We start from the raw sequence: 23,164 nt of genomic DNA, 5'->3' as shown, positions 1-23,164 counted from the left end.
GGGCAGATTGTACATTTTATGGAATTGAGGTCCAAAATACACTTCAGAAATAATCCACTTTGAGACTGCTTTAACTGTCTTGGCCCTGGGAGTTGTAGCTTATTATGGCCCCAGAGCTCTCTGACAGAGAAGGCAAAATGTCTCACAAAACTATAGTTCCCAGAATTCCCTACTATTGAGCCAGGCAGTTAAAGTGCAGACCTGTAGCTAGGCTGGGGCAACCAGTGTACCGCCCCTGGGCCCCCAGCCAAAGGGACCTCAAAATGGTGGTGTGCCAAGATGGCACTCACAGCGCACAGTAGGACTCAGGAGCATGAGAATGCTCCACCCAACTGAGCCCTACTTTCTGCCCCAGGGCCCCTAAAGGTCTAGCTACGGACTTGTTGAAATGGTCTCAAACTGGATTATTTCTGCAGCGTGTTTTGGATCTGAGTTGTACAAAATCAGAGGCTTCTAAGAACAACCACATAGACATCATCAAACAGTATATTAAAGCATTTATTTTTTAGCACTTCCACCCTGCAAATTATGCTACTCATCTATATCATCAGTCTTTGGTTAATCAGATTTTTGAAGCCCTGGAATGGATTCTGAAGTTCAGTCAAATGTAATGAAAATAAGATATTACCAAATGCCTTTTGTTGAATGTTAACTTCTAATAAATCCAACTAAATGACCAAATACAGTCATTGTATGCCGTCAAGGATTTCCAACCTATGGTGACCCTAATGCTATCATGGGGTTTTCTTGGCAAGGTTTTTTCAGGAGGTTTGCCATTGCCTTTGGTTGAGGCTGAGACGGTATGACTTGCTCAGGTTGATCCAGTGAATTTCTATGGCTAAACTGAGACTTGAACCCTGGACTCTATAGTCCTAGTTCAACACACAAATCACTAAAACTCATAACCAAATCTGATGTTGTGATGAAAGGAAATGTTGTTGGTCCTTGTTTTATTCTGAGAGGTTTGTCATTGATTTAGTTGAATGAATGCATGATCAAGTTCTGAATGTGAAGCTAAGTGATTACCTTAAAAGGAGAACCTTTGATAAATGCATTAAAGGTTCACATTAACCTTTCATTGACTTGACTTGTACAAGGTGGGTGAAGCCATCAAAGCACAAATACACTACATCCTCCTAGAAACAATTACTGTTGATACAGAGGCAGACACAGGACAAATCTTTGTGTATTCAAAGGCCAGGAGACCTTGATTAGAAGGGAAGGCCTAACATTTATCCTTTCTAACAGAAACTCTGGCTAGGGAGCTTTATTCCTATTAATAAGGCCAATGCCTACTAAAATTACTGAATAAACAGCATGTACTGGAGTGTGCAAATGTTGGATCTTCTGCTTTTGCTATCATTAGGCTTTACATTCCCAATCTTTTTAAAGGAATGTCTCTGGAGATCCAAGGATAAATTTGGTCTAATGCCAGCTCTAAAACATGAAGTCTTAATTTAAGTCTCAGAGAAGCAAGTTAATTACAATTTTAATGGCAATGAAAGGGAAGTCCAGACCTCAACCTAAATGAGAAGCCTATGAAGACAAATGACTGAAAAAAATATGAAAACAATTTTAAAAAATCAAAATGTAGTACAATAAATTAGTCCACCCCAATAAGAGTTGGCAGTGTGTTAAATCCTCTTCAATTTTGACACTACATGCTCCAATTTAATAATTCAGAATCTTCTGATCTGAGCTGGATTTTGTACTGGTAATTTGTAGCAAAATAAGTCAAAAAGAAATTTCTGTTATGTATTTTCAATACCTCTATCACCTCATATCTTTCACAGTGCTAGCTTCTGGGAAGCTATTAGGGAAAAATGTAGCAATGAGACTCCTTAAAATTTTGAAGTGTGCTATCTCTCACTTAGATGTCACATACCTATCACACTGGATCATGGCTCTATCCTTTTGAAAAATCTCCCATTTTCCACCAGAGAATCATCTGGCAGAAGTAAAGGAAATAAAGGATGATACCCATGTGTTCCTTTTAGCCCACCAGTACTGTCTTGTCTCAACAAGCATACTTAAACAAGTTCAGTGCTATAACAGTATCACTGCAGGGAATTCTGGGAAATGTCTGTAGCCCATTTAGAGGCATGTTCAGCAGTAGCACAGAGACAGCAGAATAAATGTTATGTTTTATTTACACATTTTATAGTTCTATTGCTATTTTGGGAACTGCCCAGAGACCTTTGACTTCAAAGTGGTACTGATGCTATTGGCCAATTTACCATGTTTGCAGTATTTTGATCTTCTTATTTGTTTTAAAAGTCATCTATCAACTTTTTCTCCAAATTAGGAAGAGATGAAAACAGCAAGTTTGCAGGATGGGGACATGAACAGCAATGGTGATGGGGCTCCATAGCATCCTATGGTAATGCAGTTCCCAACCTACCTCTGCTTTAGAGCTTGGGGGGTTACATAAAGAACTTGTGTCTCCCCCCCCCCCCCCCTGTTTTTTTGTGTGGACAATTTTTAGTCAGGTGAATACAGGTGGCTCTAGTTCAGAAACCTGCATGCTTCAAAGACAGACACAGCGTTTGTATAGAAAGGGGAGTGCTTCCTAGTACTCACTGAACCATGTGGCTCACAGATTACATGCACTATCTCTATTAATTAGGCTCATTTGCTAATGGATGGTGGGCTTTGTGATGGCAGCTCATCAGTAATTCAGACAACTTACACATAATGGAATATCGTCTCATTACAGTGTACTATATTCAACAAAGAGAGAATAAAGTACCTTAAGACGAGATGTGCCTATATTTAACCATTCACAGCACCACTGTAGTATTATCTTCCCTCCTCATGTTTAAATCAGCATATGACAATTTTTAGTTCACGCTGCTTTTTGAAAGTAATGATAACCAGTAATAGTTTCCAAATAGTGAATCATAGAAATTGTGTAGAAATGCTAACAAATTATGGGAAATGGTATTTGAGTGTGAAAAAAAGAAAGTAAGTGGAGTGGGATCTTTTTGAAGACTGGAAAATGTAAAGTATAAATTATGTTCTCTCTCTTTTTTAAAAAAAGATATGGAATAATTGTACTAGCATAGGCACATGTATTGCATGAACATCGTTTATGGCCTTCAGCTGTCAGAAATTAGAAATGAGGATAATTGTACTGAATAAATGCAATCAACAGAGTTAATTATCTTGTTTATCAGGGAACTTGAAGAACCTCTTCTAATTTCCTGTATTACACAAACTTTTCCCCAGTACAATTTTAAATAAATTTCTGTCAGTGCTGATAAGTAAAGAAACAATTTGTTGAGATAATTCATTTTTTGTTATCATCTCTTGGGTTTTAGATGCTACATTTTTTCTGACAATGGCTTTACTGACAACACCAGTAAAATCATCAGTATAATAAAAATGAACAGTCATACATTTGGAATAGAAATTTAGCTTCTTTTTTAAAGCAACCTAAAAAAAAAATTAAGGGACTTTTAAGGGATATATTAAAAAGATATCACATGGAATAATTAAAGTATTGAAAAATCTCGAGATTTGCTCAGTCAAAACTGTTACAAATCTTTATACCTTTGCACCAGAAAAAAAAATGTACAAAATCATGAAACTTATGCATAAAACACCACAAATGATTATCATATGAATCTTCAGTTTTCCTGACATTTCATCTTGGACCTCAGAACAGTGGTCATTGAACAAAAATACTACAAAGGAAAATTTGAAAGAGAAAGAGCAGAATTAGAGTAGTATATCAACAAACTGCAGTCCATCAGCATTGGGCTGAGCAGAGACAATGGTTTCCTGGCACACTAAACACATTATAACACTAACCAAATGAGGGCTACTTTGGCCAGTTGATCACATCTTCTTTTTGGATCCCACACTACAGCCCAATACTCATTCATATGGTTATCTATTAACCTTGGCTTTAAGCAACATCTTTGCCTTGTTCCTCAATGACCATAGCTAAAATTGAACTTGTCGCCTCATCTCCACACTCACCAAGTTTTGCATTCCTATGGACATTCTCATACACAGAATTCTATATAGGTCTGTCCCTGGTCTTTCACTTCACCATATTCATCTCAGAAAGCAGGCTCAAGTCTACAAAAGCTCATGCTACCAGCTTTCTATCTTCCAGTTAGGGGCTCAACAGATGGGCAGCTCAATATCGCCCCTTTCAGCCCTGGAAGCATTCCACAGCAACCATATGTCACAGCCTGTGCATGGAGCAAAAAGAAGCCCCATAGAAGGGGCACCATAACCGCCGCGACATGGCGTTATGACGCCCCTTGTGCACAACACTGATTGGGCACTGCACAGGAGGGATGTCATTGTGGTGCACCCTGTGTAAATAGGTGCATGCCAAGATGGCGCCCTGGTGGAGAAAGAAAAGCTCAGTCCTTCTTCACCCCTAGTATGCAGTCAAGCTGGCACAAAGTGCCAGTCTGTACTGCCTCATAGTCTCAAAGGTGCTGCAGGATCTTTTTTGTATATCATACGAATTTCTCTCTTGTTTGCTGTTACTTGCCATCAAGTTGACTTTGACTTATGGTGATCCTATGGATGAGGATCCTATCACCCTACATCAATGGATCTGTTCAGGTCTTGCAGACTCAGGGCTGTGGCTTCTTTGATTAAGTTTATCTGGAATGTGATCTTTCTCTTTTTCTACTACCTTATATTTTGCTAAGCATTGTCTATTCTATTGTCTATTCTGAGTTATGTCTTCTCATAATATGAGCTGCCACAGCTAAATTTTAAAGAGAGAGTCAATGGACTGGGGCTTTACTATTTGAGACTGCTATCTCAGACAAAGGTAAAACACTTTTCTCTTTTAAATTGGGACTGCATTGTCATGTTTTACCTTAACAACACATAAAGGTTTTCCTGAAGCAAAAACATGGAGGCTTCCTGAGAAATTCAGAGTTCTGTTCCTAACAAAGGAGATTGTAGCTGCATAAAAGATTCAAGACAAACTGATCTCAAAGGCAGTAGCTTTTTGTCTTGCTTATGGAATTTAAAGTTTATTTCCTAGGCTGAATCTTCCAGTACTCACATGGCCAGAAGGAGGAGGGCCCACCTGCATGAATACCCTTCCAGACCATCCGGACTGAAAACAACAATCACAAAATCTTGACCAAATGTAGGACTATGACTAACATTGTCAATTCCCCCACACCCTTTCTTTCTCTTGTATGATTCTTTGCCTGATGAAGAAGCCAGTGTAATTTCAAAAGCTTGCAACATGTGCAATGTGCATTTTGGCTGGCCCAATAAAATTATAATTGTTTTGAAGATTTTGGATGATATCGTATATTATTGCTTGGTGAATTATGGATGCCCTCCAGTTTAGCTTCTAGAAACCTCCCTATTTGAACTGAAAATGGCCACTACAACTTGGGAAACAAGCATAATGCCATATATGGAGAAATTGTTCCAATAATTCTGTCACTGAAACAGAATTCACAAAAGATACTTTTGGGGGCTACAAACCTGGAGAATGTCTCCAGATAGCTTTGTCAAAATCAGCCAATTCACACTACAGAATTACAGTGCTGCTATAGTACTTTAACTGTCACAGTTCTGTCCTGGCATTAGCAGTTTAGTGAGTGGTGTTTTCAATGTTCAGCCAGAGAGCACCAAACCACACCAAACCACAAGCCCCAGGATTCCATAGGACACAACCATGGCAGTTAAAGCAGAAGTAGAATAACATCACTATAATTATATAGTGTGAATAGGCTCATGTTCTGTGAAGCTTGTCTTCAGTTGCTATAATATTTATGAACATTCTACACTTTCTAAAAAAGAAAATCCTTCCGCCATTAATATTTGCAAGAGCCGTTGCTAGTTCTCTTTACATATCATAGAGTCAAATTCTGCTTTTTAGCATTTATTCCTCCCTCTCCATTTCTACCAGTAAGTAGGACACTAGGAGGCCAAATGGGAACAGATGGAGCTGCAGATAAATAGACCAGGCAGAGCAAAAGTGATTGCAGTTCCATTACTCTGTGTTGCCCTGGGCAGGAGAGGTAGGCTAAAAAGACTCAGCCTTGGCAAGGTCCCCAGAGTGCCAGCAAATTCCATGGAGTAGGTCTTATGAACTCGATAAGGCTCTTAAAGAAGCCAGAAGGAAAGTTATTTTTCACCATCTTTAAGTGAATAATTTCATCCCTTAAAAAAAAAAACCTGTCTAAATAAGGCACCCTCCAATATTTTTTCTATAATTTAAATAGTCAGAGTTCAAATCATCATCAATCTGCCATGATAACCACATTTTCTTAAAGACATTTTTGTAAAGACATGCCCTGGTTGTTTATGATGATAGCATTTTCCTCTGCTCTGTTCAGACATACAGGATTAGATTCATATTGTACTTAGGCATTTACTTAAATCTAATTCAGGAAAGACATTTTACTCAAGTACTAATCTGAACAAGAATAAGCTGTTTTGACAAAAACAGACCAAATGTTTTAACCCAAATAATTATTTTGTCATTTAGGGCCATGGTGTATTATCTACAGTACTGTTGACTGTTATATACCAGCATCTCAGTGTTGTTCTTGCTTTGTAAACTGTTTTCAAGGCACATACTTTAAATGTAGAGTTAATTTTATCATGAAAATAAACAATGCAGCTAAACAGTGATTCAGCTTTACCGTAATAAACTATGCTGAGAGAGAAAGTGAATTCGTTTTACAAAAATTTAAACTACACTTTGGGTGCAACCACACTGCACTTCATTTTAATTATTTGCTGTTTTGCAGGTCCATACATCCTTATGAAAGAACCAGTCATTTCTTGACTTTGCACACTGAGATATCAATACAGTCAGCCCTTCTTATACACAGACTTTTTATACACGGATTCAAGCATCCATGGTTTGAAAATGTTCAAAAAAAGTATAAATTTCAAATATCAAACCTTGATTTTCCATTTTTTATCGGGGACACCATTTTGCTATATCATTATATTTAATGAGACTTGAGCATACATGGATTTTGTTATCCACAGGGGATCTTGGAATCAAACCCCAGCATATAACAAGGGTCCACTGTATAAAGTAATAAATAAGGTCCTAATAGGGATAACTTAGCTATCTAAAACAGAAGGTAGAAGAGGATGTGTTAATAGGTTGCCATGGGAAATCAGCATTATTCATTATTTCTATATTATGTTTGCATTTTGTGATTTGAATTCAACATGTGTCATATGCACTTTAGTTAGCTGACAGTGGTGGCCTGAGGTTACGCTCTTACCTTCAGAGTTTCAGGCAGGCTGCCAATAAGTTGGTTTACATTGAGATAAAATTTTCTAGGTGATTAATCAGTGCTGACTTTCTGAGTAAATAATGTCCAGGGTGCCATTGGGATCATTAGGAATAATGGATTACTCTTTTTAAAAAAAGAGTCCATGGTAAGCATAAAGATGGGTTTCAACATGCAGCTCTATGATACATGATAAAGTTATATAATTGGAAGGGACCACAGCAGCTATGTACCTCAAGCACCCACCATGCAGGAATACATAACCAAAGCACTATCAAAAGATGGTGTCCAACACTGTTTAAAGATCCCCAAGAACAGTTCACAACCCTCTGAAGAAGTCTGTTTCATTCTCGAACAACTAGTACCATCAGGGAATGTTTGATTAATGTTTTTCCTTGTAATTTCAATCCATTAGTTCATATCCTAGTTTCTGCAGCAGCAAAAAACCATCTTGTTCCAAAAAACCATTTCCTGTATTGCTATGTACTGTATATGTATTATCCTACTTGTGAGTATGTATTTTCCCTGGATAATGATTAACCTTCCATTTTGAAGCCAAGCCCTCCCTTCAGTCCATCTGCCTTGGTCCAGGCCTCGGAGGTTGAGAGGAACTGCTGGACCTCTTACCCTTTCCCGTCACCACTCCCTTCTCCTTCTGTGTCATGTCTTTTTAGCTTGTAAGCCTGAGGGCAGGGAACCGTCTAACTAAAAAGATTGCATGTACAGCGCTGTGTAAATTTACAGCGCTTCATAAATAAAGGTTAATAATAATAATAATAATAATCTTCTATATGACATGACTTCAAATATTTAAACATGACTATTATATTACCTCTCCATCTTCTCTACTCCAAGCTAAACATACTCAGCTCCCTAAGCTGATCCTCCTAGGGTTTGGTTTTTCAGAAGCTACTCCCATTTTGGTTACTCGCCTCTAGACATGTTGAGCTGTCCAAACAAAATGGGTATTTAGGCAAAAGGAACCTTTATATACAGCAGAAAGATCCACAGTAGAGACTAAAAGTAGGAAGGAATAAAACAGATGCCAGTAAAGACAGCCAATGAAAAAAATGTTTTACTGTATGGAGAGCACCTGTCTTATTTGCTTTGAACATTTTAAAGTATATTACAAATGCTTAGTATGATTATTATTAATCTGTCAAGACGGTTCAACCATAAAAGATTCTGCCTCCACATAGAGTACTGGATTATGATGATTCTGATTTCTCTGTAATCATAATTATAATTTCACATTTTAAAATTCTAAAATTTTCACCAGGAGACTACCAGTTGTGGAAGAATTCCTTTTGTTTGGTTAAGAGTATGCCATTCAATCTTGCTACTTCATTTATACTCCTCCTAAACCTTTAGTATGTGGCAGTTGTCCAATGTGGCCAAACCTGCAGGAACAATGGAGAAGGCGGAGTGATGTGTGATCCCAAGAGGGTTAATTGTGAGATTTATACGTCTGGGTCTACATCTCAGTAGCTGAGGCTGACAGAGATACATGCATACAGATGTATAAGATGGCAAATACTCTCTCTTTCCGATAGTATTACAGCTAAGAAGATATATGCCCCATCAGTCCTGACAGCAGGATATGTGAAATATCTGTCTGACAGCATACAGAAGATCTTCATATATCTTTTTCAGAGACTATCCACTGAAGTAAAGTAGCCACAAAAAGAAATAACTAATTCAGGGCAAAACAAACATATAAAAAGGCTTTTGACAATCTTTGACAGCAGGTGGTTGGTGTTATACACTACTGAGTCTTTTTGTCATTTTAGTTAATCTCTTGTGTACCAAAAGGAAAGGCCAAACAGAAAAAGATGCTTGATCTGTTTGGCTCAATTGAATGGAGAGCCAACATGACAAAGTGTTGGAGTAGGATTTTGGGAGATCAGGGTTCAAATACAGCTCAGCCATGAAAATCCATGGGATTAACATGGGCAATTCATACACTCTCAGCCTAAGAGGAAGGCAACAGCAAACCTCCTCTGAATAAATCTTGTCAAGAAAACCTGTGATAGGATTGCCATAAGTAAGAATTGACTTAAAGGCACATAATAAATAACAATAAAAATCAGAACAAATATTTGCTTCTCTAAAATGCTTCTTGAGGCTGAGTTTTCTTGAGATGAAATTCATTAAAATTAAATATAAAGTAACTGATGTCAAAAGACATAAAAAGGGGCTATTTTGAAACTGGAAGAACACGGTTACAAAATGTTAAAGTGTTCTTGGGTTATAAAGTTGTAGTGTAACACTTCTGAATAGTCTACATATTCATAGAAAGCAACTTTATTTTTCTGATCACACAAAACATCACCTTCTCTATCCTATACACCTCCACTGTCTCTCACTTTTTAGTATTATACTCTCACATGTGTTTGATGTTTAAAGGGGTTATTATTTTGTTACACCAGACTGAAGTTTCACCAGTGCTGTCACAGCAGAAAATGTGAACAGCAGGGACACTGTGAATTGACAGGGAAGTCTCTGTGTTTTGGATGAAAGCTCTCTTAGTCCTCATAAAAGCACCCTATTTTTCTATGTACTTCAAAGCATAAGATGTAGCTGCAAGAGGTTAAGACCATGTTCTGTACCATATTTCCCCACTATAGGGTTGTCTATGTGTGATAGTCATAAAGAGAGACACTGAAAGAATTGCTAATGGAATGACAAACACTTTTAGAAGCAGTGCTCCAGCTAGGTATGGATGGATCAGGCAGTTCTTTATGTGCTCATTCATTTCCATAAAGTGCTATTTTTACTTTAGACTGCTATTTTTTTTTAAAAAAAATCTATTTTCATTTTTAAATATGCATTAGGTGTTTTCAAACATTCTTGCTCACACACTCAATATATCTTAACTTCTTTTTTCTCAAGTTACTATTTTCTAAATAGTACCTTAAAATTCTAAATATACTTTAGCTAAATTAATTTTAAATATTTGTAAGTAAATTATATCTTAAAATATGCACTGTAATGTACTGCAAAAAGAGGAAGAAGTGTTAAATCAGAGGAATATCCTTTTACTGATCCATGCAGTAGTCTAGCAGATTTTGGGGCAGTACAGATGGGAGGCTCCATGCTGCCCCTGTAAGTCCCATGTCTATGCTGCAGCATCCCCATGCTGCAACACAGATGCACCGCGAAAAAAGAGCTGCCTAGAGTGGCTTCTTTTTTGCGATGCTGGAAGCAGGAAGGGGTGCTGCCATGATGTCACTTCTTGCCAGCGCTTTCTGGTTGCTGTACGGTGGCAGCGGCATCATGGCAGCCCCTGTATGGATGGGAGGCCACCATGATGCCATTGGCGTCAGTGTTAGGGTTCCGGAGTGTGCGGATGTTGCACACTTCGGAACCCTAGTAACGGTGGCGGCATGCCACTTTTGGCCCAGGCCATAGATAGGGGCAGTTTAATTTGCAATTCAGAATGAGTGAAATGAGTGGAATTCTCCAGATCACACATTACTGAATAGATAACTACACCTATCTTGTTAGATTGGGTGAGAGTAGGTTATGGAATTTACCATTAATCTCATTTGACAAATCAATCTTGTGAAACCCTATGGCTTCAACCCTCTCAAGCTAACAGTCTCACTACTGCTCCTTTTACTGTTTACATGCAAAACCAGTCTTACTATGGTAGCAATCAAGGGCACACATGAGGTGTAGTCTGGAATGAGCTCATAAGAATGTAAGCACACGGTATGCTTATTTATCCAGCATACCTATAAGCAAGAAGACAATGTCAGTTTGCCAGACTCATCCCCAAATTTGGCTAAACGAGCCTGGCAAATGAGTGAGAAATTTTTTTAAATGAATTTTATAATCAACTGGAATGTAGAGAGATCTTGTATCACCTTTGAGACTAACTGAAAAAAAGAAGTTCAGTTAGTCTCAGAGGTGCTACAATATCTCTCTTCATACTGATTCTACAGACTAACACGGTCATATCATAATCAACTGGAGTTTAATCATAGCCAAAGTATCATCCTCTAATTTGATCCAGTTATTATTAATATTACTCATTAACATTTGTCAGGAGAAGTTGTGAAGCTCTGTGAGGGGCTGTGAAGTTTTCAGCTAGACATTCAATAGAAAATGACTGCAGCAAAGCTATAAATAATGTTTCAGTTTGAATGAAAGATTAGTCTATAAATACTCTGCTTGACTCTACAAGACAAGAATTTAAGCCCTTTCACTTCATAGTCTTAAGCCACATCTCTCACTCATCCTTTGTACTTCACACTGATTGCTTAAACTGGGGGGGGGGGGGAACATCAGGAAAGTGTGGTCTATTCTCTTTTCTGCAGTCCCCCAAACTCCCCCACAGCTCATGTACCACTCTCATATTTCAGTTTTTCAGGTGAAAAGAACATCACCCCAAAATTGACCAAGTCACTACACAAAAAGCACAATTAAATTGTACAGACATCCGTAAGAATGATTAGACTGGACCAGTTGATAGCATTTGGATTAACAATAAATGGAGAAATAAATAGATGCAACATTGTGGTAGGAGTATACTATGGGCCACCAAACTAAGAAGAGGTGGTGGAAGATGTATTTTTGGAAACAAATCTCAGAAATCTCAAGGGGACAAGAATTTGTAACTATGGGTGAACTTCAGTTACCCTGATAATTGCTGGGAGACTAACTCTATTAAGCATAGACTCCCCAACAAATTCCTGATGTGCTTTGCATATCATTTCCTGTTTTAAAGGGTAGAAGAAGGAACAAGGTAATCAGCAATCTCATATTTGATTCTAACCAATAGGTTAGGTCACTGGAAACAAAGTAGTCAGTACTTTAGGAGAACATTACCATATAATGCCAGAATTCACAACTGTAGGGCAGGGCAAAGAAGAATATGCTCAAACATGGTTCTTGGACTTCAGGAAAGCTGATTTTAATTAGTTCAGAAAAATACTGGGTGGAATCTCATGGCTAGACATGCTAAAAGAAAAAGACAGCCAGTAAGGGTAGGAGTTCTTGAAGAAGGAGCTGCAAAAAGCATAATCAGAAAGTATCCCATGGAAGAAGAAAAATGGGAAACATCTGAAAAAAGCCAATGTGGCTGCAAAGCAAACTCAAAGAGGAAGTGAAAAGAAAAAAGAGAATGTATAAAGAAAGGATGGAAGGATGAATCATCAAGGAAGAGTACAGATATGTACCTCAAGCTTTCAGGAATTATATAAAGAAAGCTAAAGCTCAGAATGAGCTGAGACTAGCTAGGCAAGCAAAGAGTAACAAAAAGGAATTTTTCAGATACTTTTGAGAGAAGTGAATGGCCAAGAAAAGAATAGGGCTGATGCTCAGTTTAATGCAATTTACCATACTCCTAAGGAATAGGCCACATCATAAAATGCATGCTGCTTGCTTTCTGCTTTCAGAGACAAAACAGTGGATTAGACCTGGTGGACAGAGAATTGGAAAAAATATGTGGCATAAGATACCCTAAAAATCCAGCAGGTAATCACAATGAATAGCACAACCTGGTTCTTTCAGTGTTATTTAAACAAATGCAGATTGACTTACTATAGATTCATTACTTTTACTCAGTCAAACACATTCAAACACATCCAGCACATTATGCAAGCAACAAGACAAATACCTCCAGTGGAATGAGCATGGGCTGTAAAACATAGGACAACTTTTGGACATTACAAATAAGCAACAGATAGTATTTCCTCTGCTGTAATGTGCATTTGTGTAATGCAAAAAAATTCACAGTTCACCCAACAGTCACTTGATGAGATATGTGAGTGGCACAGAGGAAAATATATTACAAAGAAAGCATGAAAGGAGTCACTTATGGGTGTGTCATATCTTACTGCAAGACTTAAACTAGAAGCAGAAATGACAACTAATTTTCTCCAAAAAAGTAGGCATGACCTAATGAATTCAAAGAATCTTCTCAAAACTGTGGTCTGAAAATTATTTAAAATTAAAAACACCAATGTACCTGGAATACTCTGTCTCCTTACAGCCAATGCTCCTTCGGGTGGTTTTGTCTGGTTTGCAGATTTAGTATAAGGACTCTCATCTGAAACACAGAAAATATTCAAAATCTCAGTTTCTAGGCATGGCATGCATTTCAGCTGTCTCCTCAGATGAATTATACTGCTGCTTTGCAGTGTGACAGTATGGGACGGGGGGAGAGACAACCCTTGTTTATAAAATAGGATCAGAATTAGATTACCGCATTTCTATCAAATGCTCACAGCTATCATTGTTATTATACCAGCTGCACACACCACCCAAAGGAGTGTAAAAGTAGGGTGGCCATCTCTGTGGAGGCCAGGGGCCAAATTCCCAACCAGATACTCCTGTGGGTGACACTGGCTGATACATCCAAATACTTCAGATTTAATTCAGATTCTATCTCAAAAGAAAACCAGAAGTGCCATGAGGGGAGTGTTTTGGTGTGGCTTTCAGGTAAAAATCACTCCAAAACTATGCCATTTTTAAAAAGCTGGGCTATTGGAGGACTTTGGCTGACCGGTCAGGGCTCTAGGTCTGTGGGTTACACCTTCCCCACCCCTGATAAAAATGTAACAAATGGATGTGAGCACATAATAGAGCGAGGAGCAATTACATATATTAATAACAAAAATTACTAATCAGCCATGGATCTATTCCTTAGCCACATCCACAAATCCCCATCTATACACAAAATGATGCTGCCCTAGACAGAGACAGTCAGACCAGACCACTATGTGCTCCAACTGGCAACAGCAATCCACGATCACAAGCAAATAACAAGCCCAGGAAATTTTGCCACCTGAGATGGAAGACGACATGGTGGCCCTCCTCCCCACTCAGTGTACAGAAGACAATTGAACCGGTAGTTACATTTGACTTCAACTCTTGTAACAGGACAGCATCCTTCACACTGGATGCAGCAGGCTTTTCTAAGGTCTCAGTACAGGGTGTGTGGCAAGCCCACTGCCCACTAACAACGGGGAATTGCTTCAAGTGGAAACACTGAGAGGGCTGCTGTTGCTGCTTGTCTCTCCCCAGTAACTGATGCCTGAAATGGTTGCCTCCCTCTGCCTAATGGTAGGGCTGGACAAGCAAAACAAATTTGTTTGTGAGCTGCAGGTAGCAGGTGATAAAGTGGCTCTCTCTTCACTGAGTAATTGCTTTTTGAGATGCAGAACTGGGGCAAGGCGATGGCATGGAGGAGAGTTTCAAGCACTTCCTCCCACATTCTTGCCCATCTTCCCTCCTGTTCAGAAAAGGGGGTGTGCAGGAGTGCATGGGAGTGTATGTGTGTGTAAAGGAATGCATAAAGGAGGAAGAGCACTTTTTAATAATGCTCCACCCACCCATAGCATCTGGCCAGGAAAGAATGAGACCCCCTAGTTGAAAAGCGATGCCCACAGATGCTTGAAATAGAGATGTGTGTTTGTTCATTTGTGCATGTGTGTGAATGGGTTCATCTGGAGGCTGTCACCTCCCACTCCCACATACACAGAAATGCTGCACCTGGAAAACTACACAGGGAAGAAGCTATGTAGAATAAGGAAAGAGCAGACATCCCAGGAATAAGGAAAGTGTAGACTGATCTTCAGTCTCAGTTACTCCTTCCTTAAGTGCTTTTTCAATGTAAACAAAGGCAGACAGAGTGAGACCAGGCTAAAGTTACACAGATTGGTGTATAATAGATAGTTCTGTCCAGAGTCATGACAGGCCTAAGTGAAAAGGAGATGTGTACTTTGGAGATTGTGGGAACTTTACATTCTCTGACTTTTCATTGTGAAATCTCACTCTTTTTATTCAGTCACTGTGGCAAAGAGTTATTTCGATCCAAAATGAATGGATCCCCCCCCCCGGGGGGGGGGGGGAGGAAATCTATATCCAGAAAGAGCCCATTAATTTATCTGAGACCTGCCAAGGACTAAAATAGGGATAAAAAAATTGTGTGAGGAACGTTGTTTACTTACTCAATAAGCAGTAAGAAAATAATAGAAAGTTAGATACCATTCTGGCTCTCAAGCAGTTCTTAATGTATCATCAAATACTTCTATTTGCATTTTCCCCCTTTGAACTGGGAGGGCCAATTAGTTTTAACCATATGCATATTTACATATTTTAAGAATAAATGGATAAGGATATCAAAGACTAGCATTATCTCGGGTGGCACCCCAAGATGAGGGGAAAAGAAACCCAGCAGATTAATAAAATATAGGATTCCCCCCCCTCCTTTGGACAGACCCTCTGGAGGTTTAATTTTTCCCCTTTACTGATTACAGTATTTATCTTTTGTAACATCTAGGATTCCTTTGGAAATTACTTCAAAGTGGGAAGGCCATTCATTTTTACGCAAAATGGAAGTGAGCGTGGTGAGAATAATTTAAAATCACATTCTGGATTTTTTTAAAGGAACACAAATGAGACAAAAGCAATTCGTCTTTCAGATATACCATATTCCACTCACATAGGCAGAAGGGAAGAGCTGGCCCACAACAGCCAGGCAGAAAGTGTGCATAAGGAACAGGGTGCCAACCTCCATGTTGCCTCCAAGGGGAGAAAATCACTCTGCCATCTCTGTGGTTGGCAGAAAACAAAGTTTTCTCCTTTGTTTGGCAGGATGCCAGAGAAACTCATTCCACACAATGGTCACATTTCAATTTAACACATGAAATAAGAAAAAACTAAACCTAAAACTGGCAAACATATGGGCAAACGGTCATGTTATCACACAAACAGACCATCAAATACTGAGCCAAACATATCAAGTCTTTCACTTTAATGTAAATTTTTAAAAATTAACTTGCATAAGTGCTTTTGCACATTGGGAAACTGTGAAGGAACACCAGGGGCATCATTATGGTGTATGGGAGGTTCAGGCCATGCTGGGTGACACCCTAAGTGGGGTGATACCACTGCCTTAGTCTGTCTTTTAGCAGAAACACATTGTGGCATCGGTTTGCCTGTGTCTTTTTAAAACACTGTGGGTGAACGACTCTTCTCCTTTCTCTGCCTGTGATGCTCAGTTACTGTACTGGGTGACATTAACCCTAGTGAGACCACTGAGGAGCACCAAATGATAATGTGGACACTCTTCCTATGCATGTGCAACAGTCTCAACCTTGCTGACAACCAAATCTGGAGCATAGCAGATTCCAAGGCCTTGGTTCCTACTGCAACAAACAAGGCCATCTCAGTAACTAGAGAGAAATTTGCCTAAGCATCAAAAATTTTAAGCATGCCAAAAACAAATGGTTTGGGAATGCAGATCTGCTTAATGATGTCTTAAGGAAGTGTTTTATTGTTTCCTCCCATGGCTGTTGTTGGAAATATTGTGATGAGAGAACCTAAGGGATTTGGGAGGACATTATAAATCAAGGCAAAACCTAAATATAGCCCAATTACAGTCTGCTCTCTTTAATCAATGCTATTTTTAATGTGTTTTTAAAGTGTTTTTCAAACTATCTGCATGGTTTTGCATTTGGCATTTGTAAAACTAGAAAGTAGGAGTGGATTTACTTCTTGCTGAAGAAGTAGATAAATATTGTCAGCATATTTTGTCTTACATCTTCATATATAAAATGGAAAGAGGTATATGTAATAAAAGCTAAATTTCAGGAAGAATACAGCTGACCCTCCATATCCACAGATTCTGTATCCATGGCTTCAACCATCCATGGATTGAAAACATGTTTTTAAATATAAATTTCAAAAAGCAAACTGTTATCATCATGGCTTCCAGGGAGATTCAGGTTTGATCTGTTCTAGAACCCATTTGTTTGTCTTTTTGGCTGTCCATGTAATCTTCAGCACTCTTCGTTCTCTTTTGGCAAGAGTGATCTACCATTCCCCGAAAGCCTGGAGGCTCTACAGACAGGCAAGGACAGTAGGGGCTTAGCCTGTACTATCCTGGCTTGAGTGCTAACCAGGGTCTCTGTGCCAGCATGGAGGTGGATGAATGTTTATATGCTCAGCCCTGTGCCAGCCCAGGGACCCACTACTGGCACACACTTTTTACCTTCCTGCACTGATGTTCCTTCTGAGAATCCCCCCCCCCCGGTCACTGCATCTGATGCAGGGACAGGACACCTGGCTGCACCCACATGGCCAGGTGCGCCATTTCCATGTCAGGTGTGGCAATGTGGCCCTTCTCATTTGGGACAATGGTGCAGGAAGGTAAGGAGATGCAGAGGGCATCTGATCAGTTGGGGTTTACCATGAAAGTTCCAGGAAATTTCACGGCACACAATGGGTCAATTTTCCCCCATGATCAGGCTGGATCCACTGAGGTTTTGGGGTGCATCATGCGAATATGACAATACGAGGCTGGGGGTACATTATCCATTTGGCCCATGTGGACAACCTCTTGGAGGAAATGGGGAGGCATTTTTGGTTCTGGTTAACAAATTAATTCTGATGAATACAGTCCTTTAAAGATAAAAAGGGACCCAGGCTGCATCTGCACTGCAGAAATAATCCAATTTGACATCACTTTACTGTCATGGCTTGATGCTATGCAATTTTGGTAATTGTAGTTTGTTGTGGCACCAGAGCTCTCTGACAGAGAAGGCTAAATGTTTCACAAAACCACTGTTCCCAGAATTCCATAGCATTGAGCCATGACAGTTAAAGTGTGGTCAAACTGGATTATATCTGCAGTGCAGCTGCAGCCTCAGCCTAGAACTGCTATCTGGGAAGCCTGGCTTCAAATCTCAGCTTCCCTATAAAGTTACTGGACAGCCTTAGAGATATTGCACTCTGTTGTCTTGTCTTTGAAATGAGTAGTTGAGAACCATATAGGATTGTTTTTGGGGGAAATGTATTTTTAAAAATTACAGACACTTTGATAATAGTGCAGTGGAGTCTCCTTCTTTGGAGGTTTTTAAACAGAGGCTGGATGGCCATCTGTCACAAGTGCCTTGATTGTGAGTTCCTGTATGACAAGGAGTTGGACTGGATGACCTTTGTGGTCTCTTCCAACTCTATTATTATATTTTTCTAGGTAGGATAAGTAATAGGGATGGAGCACTCACTGCCTTTCTGGATCAGAGTAGATATAAAATCTTCATTCATCTTCTCTTTTCTTGTAAGGATGAAAACATTTTTCCCCTCTTTCAGAAGAAAGCAAATATTTTTGTAGTTTTATTCCAGTATTCATGCCTTTCTAAATGTTCAAGGAAATTTTTCTGCACAAAAATACACTTGGTTTTTTTCTGTGTAGGAAATGGTGTCTTCAGTGCAAAATACCCTTCCATGAAAAATATACTTCTGTTTTTTGCACAGAAGAACCAAGTGTATTTCTGTGCAGAACAGGTCTTTGAAAACCTCACTAGAAGAGAATTCTAGGAGAAAACTGTGCAGAATTTTTGCTGTTTCCCCCCCAATGGAATTTCCAAATACCAGGAAACTCTTTTTCCCCAGCCAAATAATAATAAATATTATTTTGATCCCTATCACAATCCCTAGATGGGATCACAAGCTGCCATTACCACTAGCAAACAGCCAATACCATCTCTGTAATTTTCACAGAATTACAGAGTTTGATGATACCACAAAGGCCATCCAGTCCAAACCCCTGCCATGCAGGAAGACACAATCAAAGCACTCAAGATAGATGGCCATCCAGCTTCTGTTTAAAAATGTCCAAAGAAGGAGACTCCACCAATCTCCAAGGGAGCGTGTTCCACTGTCAAACAGCTGTTACTGCCAGGAAGTTCTTCCTAGGTCTCATTCCCACTACCTTTTAAACTGGATCGCAAATTGGTTTGAACCAGTTCAAACAACCCTGATTCCCACTTAACCCGAATCACTGAAGCGATTCCAAGAGGGCGACCATGCTCAAGACCCATTTAACCTGCATCTTTTTGACACTGCTTTTTTCCGCTTCTTTTTCAATAAATCAGTTCCGCACAAGGGTGCACCACAAGCGGATTAGAATCGATTCAAATTTCCCCTTCAGGCTGGAACCAAATCATTTTTAACCACTTCATTCGTGAATGGGAAACACAAGTGGGTTATTTTGATGCCAGGAATGACAGAAAATCAGGGCAAGTGTAGTGTAAACCATGATCTGATGTCGAATCAGTCCATTGATTTGGATTACACACCTATTTATCTGTAAATGGGAATGAGGCCCTAATATTGAGGTGGGATCTCTTTTCCTGTTGTTTGAACCCATTGCTCCACAGATGGGGCACAGTGGCAATTGTCACCAGATCAAATTACACTGACCTCCTTCATAATTTTGAAGGGCATTCACTTCTCTATACATGAATATCACCTCCTAAGTGACTACTTCTATACTCTGCTCTTTGGTGGGCTTCTCTACGATTAGTCTTGAAATGCATCACTTCCCTGCATGTATCTTCTTATCTTGAACTTCAGCATCACACAGACTGAAACTGCCAGAAATTGTTTCAGGAAATGCTGACATGTGCCAGAGTAGCTGTGGGGTATTTTTTTTTTATTTGGGGGGGGGGGGGGGTGGGGGTTTTATGTTTATGTTTAAGCACTATTCGCATTCCAGAATCTAATGAATAAACCGTACTTTACATGGGCATATTAAGGGTATATACAAAGATGCCAAACAAAGAAAACAGTTGGTCTCTCTCTCTCTCTCTCTCTCTCTGTGTGTGTGTGTGTGTGTGTGTACATTTTTAGCTAGCGCTCTTTTATATAATGATTGAAATCCAAGGAGCTCTTCTTGAATGGACTTGAGTAACATTTCTTTTTCCTTGTTATCTCCAAAGTTCTCATCTTCTAAGGTAGGGGCCTCACTAGGCGTGGGTGGGGGATGCATGCCACGCCAGGTGACACCCTAAGGAGGAGTGACACCACTGGCCCCCAGACAGCTGCCTTTTGACAGAAATGGGTTGTGGCATTCACCTGCATCCCTTTAAAAATGCTGAAGAGATTATATGAATTGGACAAGGCTCAGTGAGAAGAGAAAGGAGATACTCCAGAAGAGAAGGTTTTTAATTAAAGTTTTAATTTTTAAAAATTATTTTTAAAATTCCTCTAAAATCACATTTTACCAAGTTTTCATGTTAACCACATGAAACTATAAATGTAAATACATTTAGACTGTGCATATGATATTGCAATTTAAAGGTAAAATGTTAATTTTAACACTTGTTTATATCACAAATATTGCCATTATATTCAGTGATAGACAGGAATTAGGATTTATGAGTCACATATTAATATAAAAAACATTACTAAGGATTCTGTATGTTATGGTATGGGAGAGGGTCAGTGTGTGTGTGTGTGGGGTGACACCATGAGATACTGCACCAGATGACACCAACCCTATTGACCTCACTTGCATTTGAGAATAGCTTGCTAGGTGGCTTGTAGAGCAACATATGAGGAGTTTGTAGAAGTTACCTTTTTCAATGCAACTCCCAGAATCTCCAAGCTACCATGGCCACTATTTATACTGACTCAAGGATTCTGGAAATTGTGATAGGTCACTTTTCTAAACTCTGAAGAAAAGTGACTCTGAAGTCTATTTGTGTGAATAGTGCTGCACCACTCCCTAAAATCAGTGCTCATTCTTTTGCTTTTGGGAGCATTCACTTGCAGAAACAATCTCACAGACAGAACAGCCAGGTCACATTTCAGAGATCTACTGCAGTGCATGCCAAATCTTTTTCCTCTCGCTAAGTAGCATGGGCTTCTATTTTCACACAGCCCATATGCTGGATTGCTTCCATGCTTCCATATTGTTGAAATCCAGCTTCAACTTGCTGTAGTAGTATACAGTTGGCAAAGGGAGATGGTATAACCTGTGATGATTTGAGCTGTATGATTAAAAGTAGTGTGGAATTCTAACAGTTCTCATGAGTATTGTTTGCTTCATCTGTTTAATTTCCATCTGTCGGTTTCATACCACATGTCTCTTTACTCATTTGTTTATGATAAAGGGAATTCCACATCCAGATAAGAAATCTGTGAGAGAAGCTTTCTAGGGAATCACTCCCTACAATATGCAGTGGGTTCTTGGTATCCATGGGGATTTCATTCTAGGATCCCCGTGGTTAGATGCTCAAGCTCCATTAAATAAAATGGTACAGTTAGAACAGAATATGGAAAAACAGAATGGTTCCCAATTGAGAAAGGGATCAGGCAAGCCTGCATCCTTTCACCCCTTCTGTATTGAAGTTAGGCTAAGAACTGCTTGCTGCCCCAGGATAGCAGATTTCTCACCTCTTGATGCAGTCACTAGATCAGGGGTCGGCAACCTATGGCCCAAGGGGCGGATGCGGCCTGCCAAGGCCTAGGGACTGGCCCCAGCCCGGCCCTGCTGCAGATTGCCACCGGGGCCTCTGGCTTCTGGCACCTGCGCGCGGGGCCTCTGGCCTCTGGCCCCTGCGGCAAGCGGCGAGCCATGGGGGCAAGTAGGAGCAAGTGGGGGCAAGGGGGAGCAAGCAGGGGCAAGGGGGAGCAAGCAGGGGGGCAAGGGGGAGCAAGGAGGAGCAAGTGGGGCAAGAGGGAGCAAGGGGGCAATTGTCTTTAGAAGCCTCAGAAACATGCATTTATATTAACATTTTTTAAAAAAATCAGCAGATTTTTTTGCATGTCCTCCATTTTTTAAATTAAAAAAGTATCCTCCATTTTAATTTTTTTGTCCTACATTTGTCCCGGTTTATTTATTTATTTAATTTTTTTTTTTTTGGCTTCGGCCCCCCGTTGTCTGAGGGACAGCAACCCGGCCCCTGGGTCAAAAAGGTTGCCTACCCCTGCACTAGACCATACCAACTAACGAATAATCCAAAAAAGATGAAGCAAACTAAATGCCCATAAACTAAAAAAAAAATGAACTGGTATTTATTCAGACTGGTGCAGGCAGGCACATATACATATTTTACCTTTCTCCTCACAGAGGTATCATATTACAGGAGTCTACATCTACTTCTACAGTAGAAATAACATTACTATGTAGATGCATTCCTTGAGATGCATTCATTACAAAAATAGATTTTTTAAAAAATTTTCTCTGGCTGTGAGATTAGACAGCCTGCGATAAACAAACCATTTCTAGCAAGTCATTATGTTGTTCTGAGGCAACTGCTGTGCCAGCAATTCCCTTAACTCAGTGACTACAGAACATTTCTTTTTATGTAGCTAACTACAACTATATTTTCCATTGGTACAAAGATAGATATCTAGCATGCATTTTTTGTGGGGGGGCGTTTATCTATAGAAACTATCAAACTGTGTAGAAAAGCAACATGTTAGCCACATTTTTAAATAAAACTGTCAGTAACATTGCTGCTATAGAAAATGCTATTTATTGTGACTGCTTTCTTGAATTATTATTTTTATTTATATAGCAGACATACAGTGATTTCAAGCTTTATAGATCTCTGTATTGTAGCTTGTCAAAGCATTTTATATCTCTTACTCATCTTGATATTGGTCCTCATGGCTAAAAGCTTTACAGATCACTTGTTCTGAACCAATTCATTTTATGTTCCAGAATGTATGAAATTAAATCTTTCTGAGTAGAGTCTGTATCCACTAAAATGTTTACAGTAATTTTTTTTTAAAAAAACTTCATATATGAGGCAACAGAGAAGGAACAATTTGGCAAGCACTCACATACATCTGGAAGACTTTGGGAAGGATTACCAGTAATTTCCATGGTAATTCTTCCAAAGATTTTCTGTCCTATATCAATTTCCGCACTAGAAACTGGAAAAAATATTTAAATGAATGGCAAAATCAATAAATAAATCAACATATTTAATTATTTTTAATAAAATATACTGAACTGCTCAATAGAATCTCTATTAGAAGATGAATAAAAGGGATTAAGAGTACTCATGGCCCAAGAAGATATAGCCACCCTCAGCAGGGTAGGCAATTTAAAATGGTTGAGTCGATACAAACAGTCCTTTCAAATGCCAACTTATCTAAAAATA

The 23,164-nt window shown here is 39.3% G+C and overlaps 1 protein-coding gene across 7 annotated transcripts in view; it reads right to left on the bottom strand.

The window, feature by feature from the left end:
• Positions 1–23,164, bottom strand: part of GRIP1 (glutamate receptor interacting protein 1) — a 308,504-nt gene that overhangs the window by 107,895 nt on the left and 177,445 nt on the right. For all 7 annotated transcript variants that reach the window (XM_042468137.1, XM_042468139.1, XM_042468138.1 and 4 more), the window contains exon 2: positions 13,228–13,308. In XM_042468137.1, coding sequence (XP_042324071.1) covers positions 13,228–13,308 — 81 coding nt within the window. The remainder of the gene's footprint in view (positions 1–13,227; positions 13,309–23,164) is intronic.

Source organism: Sceloporus undulatus, chromosome 5 (genome assembly GCF_019175285.1).
Source record: "Sceloporus undulatus isolate JIND9_A2432 ecotype Alabama chromosome 5, SceUnd_v1.1, whole genome shotgun sequence".
Classification (NCBI taxonomy): Eukaryota; Metazoa; Chordata; class Lepidosauria; order Squamata; family Phrynosomatidae; genus Sceloporus; species Sceloporus undulatus.
This window is presented reverse-complemented; position numbering and strand designations above follow the sequence as displayed.